Here is a 2,808-nt window from a genome sequence, read left to right as displayed (position 1 = left end):
ATGGCTTCTTGTTCTTCGCTTTGCGGCTTGCGAGAAGTTCTGTTTGGAGTTTGTTTTAACTGAAGTGCTGACACAGCTACTGTGTCTACTGAGTGAGTGATAAGTGAGTGATACACGACTGATAATCAGTGATAGACATGGCGATGGCTGATCCTCTGATTGCGTCAAAAGAGAACAATCTGCCTTTGATTTTAAATGGAGAGTTTTTTAAAATATTGATGGAGGAAGAAGCTGATCCTTTAGAACCCTGTGCAGTGGTTCAGATAACAGCAAAATGCATGTTGTGTGCAAAACATACAGTGATAAGCAGCACGAAAAATTCAACGGGGAATTTTCATAAGCATTTACGGGTAACTGGTCCAGCAAAATCTTAAAACACCTTAAAACCCAGCTGTGATAACCCTGGGTTTCATGTTTTTTAAGACTACTTCTGGCAACAGCAATGATTTTCATGAATTTGCTTTTGTAATTAAATTATTATTGTTTAAATTTGTGTTGTTGCAGAGAAAACATCCCCGTGCAGTAAAAAAGTTTGATTCCTTAAAGGAGCATTCTGTAAAGTTAAAAAGAAGCAATACTGTAGTCACAGATGGGTCCACTAAGAGAATCAGGGGCAATGAAGGTGAAGACAGGCTCGTTAGTACCAGTTTTGCAACGCCTTTTGATAGGTGTAAAAATACGAAGCTTTCTGAAAATAAAGTAATTCTTACATTTACTATTCTAAAGCAAGCTTTGTTGTTATTTTCTCGACTAACTACAAAGCTTGCTTTAGATTTATTACTAACTTCTCCGCATGTGTCATTATTATGGAGGTTTCAACACCTTTGTTTTAGGCTCAAGAACTAATATGTAGCTATATCATTGACGAAATGCTACCGATTTATAAAGTAGAAAAGGAATCATTCAGAAGACTGGTATCCGGTCTCAGCGGAGGTATAAAACCACCATGCAGAAGAACCTTAACAAATCTAATTGTGAAGAAGAAGGATAAATATGTGACAACGTTAAAGACGAAATTAGATTCTGTGCAATATGTGTGTACCACAACAGATATATGGAGTAGTAATAACCGTAGTTATTTGGGCATGACATGCCATTATTTTGATGCTAATTTAATCAGATGTTCTTCAGTGTTAGCCTGTAGACGCATGCGTTATTCCCACACACATTTAGAAATAGGGAGGGCAGTTTCAGACATTCATAAAGAATACAACCTTAAAGACTCGCAAATTGTCGGTACTGTGACTGACAATGCTGCTAACTTTGGCAAAGCCTTTAAAATATTTTCTGCGCCAGATAATTTGTTAAATATTGGTGACCTAGACTTTTTAATAGCTGAAAATCTTGATATTGATATTAATACTATACCGGACTTTATCGAAATTGAGCAAGATTTTCAAAATAATCTTGATTTAGAGGATTCTGACATAACGTTGCCTCGGCACTTCAGATGTGCTTCCCACACCTTAAATTTAATTGCAACAAAGGATGCTGAAACTGCATTGCTGGATAGTGGTTATAAAAAAATATATAATTCCACATTTGCAAAATTGACAGCCATATGGAACATATCGCACAGGTCAACTGCAGCTGCGGATGAAATTGAGAACATTTGCAAACTCAAATTATTAGTGCCATGTCCCACCAGATGGAACTCTTTATTCGATAGTGTACAAAGAATCCTGCAATTACGAGAGCATCTAGAAACAATATGTGAAAAATTAAAAAAACCAAAATTAAAAAATATTGAGTTGGAATTTTTGTCAGAGTACGCTTTAGTTATGGAAGTGCTTGCTAAATCTATTGATATTTTGCAAGGCGAAGAGAGTTGCTGTTTAGGGTATTTACTTCCTACATTATTTCAAATTAAAAAAACGTTAAATTCTCTTTCGCATTTGGTATTTTGCACAGCATTAAAAGACGCAATATTGGATGGCGTTAATAAGAGATATAAGGATATTTTGAATTTAAATAGCAGTACCTCAAAACCCTATATTTTGGCCACTGTTTCGATACCAAAATTTAAGTTAAAGTGGATAACCTCAACAACATCAGATGTGAACCTTATTGAGAGCACAACTAAGCTTATCAAATCCTTGTTCATTACTGAATGTGAAAAAGCCTCTAAAAGAGATACTGCTAAAGCCTATGAAGAGGAAAGTGGCGCTGCTTCTGCTGGCAGCGAAGATGATGATTTCTTCGATATTCTTAAAAGTCCTCTTAGTCCAACGTCAAGCTTGCATTTGTCAGAGAAAGAATATGTGGAATCCGCAGCTTTTAAAAGTATCGTTGAGATGGAATGCCTAAGGTATTTTCAAGACAAATCAAAGGATAAGCTATCTTTATTGAATTATCCCCTCGTTATGAAAGTATACAAAATTTATAATACTATTTTGCCTTCATCTGCACCAGTTGAAAGGCTATTTAGTACGGCAGGACAAATTCTGACTCCTAAAAGAAACCGTCTTTCCGATGAAATGTTTGAAATTCTTCTTCTCTTACGTCACCAAACAGACCTATTGCAGTAATATCACAAATCACAATTAATCTGTAAGGTATGAGTACATTTGTATGTATTACTTTTTTGTGAAATTAGAATAGACATTAAACTTCTTTAACAGCGTTCATTTTTTCAATGTACTTTTTAAAGTACCTACTTACAGTTTTTAGGTACTTTTACACTGTAACTGTACCTGTACCTAGGTACTGTGACAAATATGTACCTATACCTGTACCTAAGTATTTATTTGTTCAAGTACCTGTAACTGTACCTAGATACTGAAATAAAAGTACCTATTACAACACTGC

General features: G+C 35.2%; 1 protein-coding gene across 1 annotated transcript; it reads left to right on the top strand.

The window, feature by feature from the left end:
• LOC116181900 lies at positions 1–2,807 on the top strand (the record flags this gene model as incomplete). The annotated part of the gene is given in 3 exon segments (XM_031502353.1): positions 1–350; positions 505–699; positions 834–2,807. Coding segments are annotated over 3 exon segments (2,103 nt in total). The 5' UTR covers positions 1–137.
• Between the last annotated feature and the right edge of the window lies 1 nt (position 2,808).

This window comes from Photinus pyralis, unplaced genomic scaffold, assembly GCF_008802855.1.
Source record: "Photinus pyralis isolate 1611_PpyrPB1 unplaced genomic scaffold, Ppyr1.3 Ppyr1.4_unclustered_Scaffold2741, whole genome shotgun sequence".
In the NCBI taxonomy this organism is placed as follows: domain Eukaryota; kingdom Metazoa; phylum Arthropoda; class Insecta; order Coleoptera; family Lampyridae; genus Photinus; species Photinus pyralis.
This window is presented reverse-complemented; position numbering and strand designations above follow the sequence as displayed.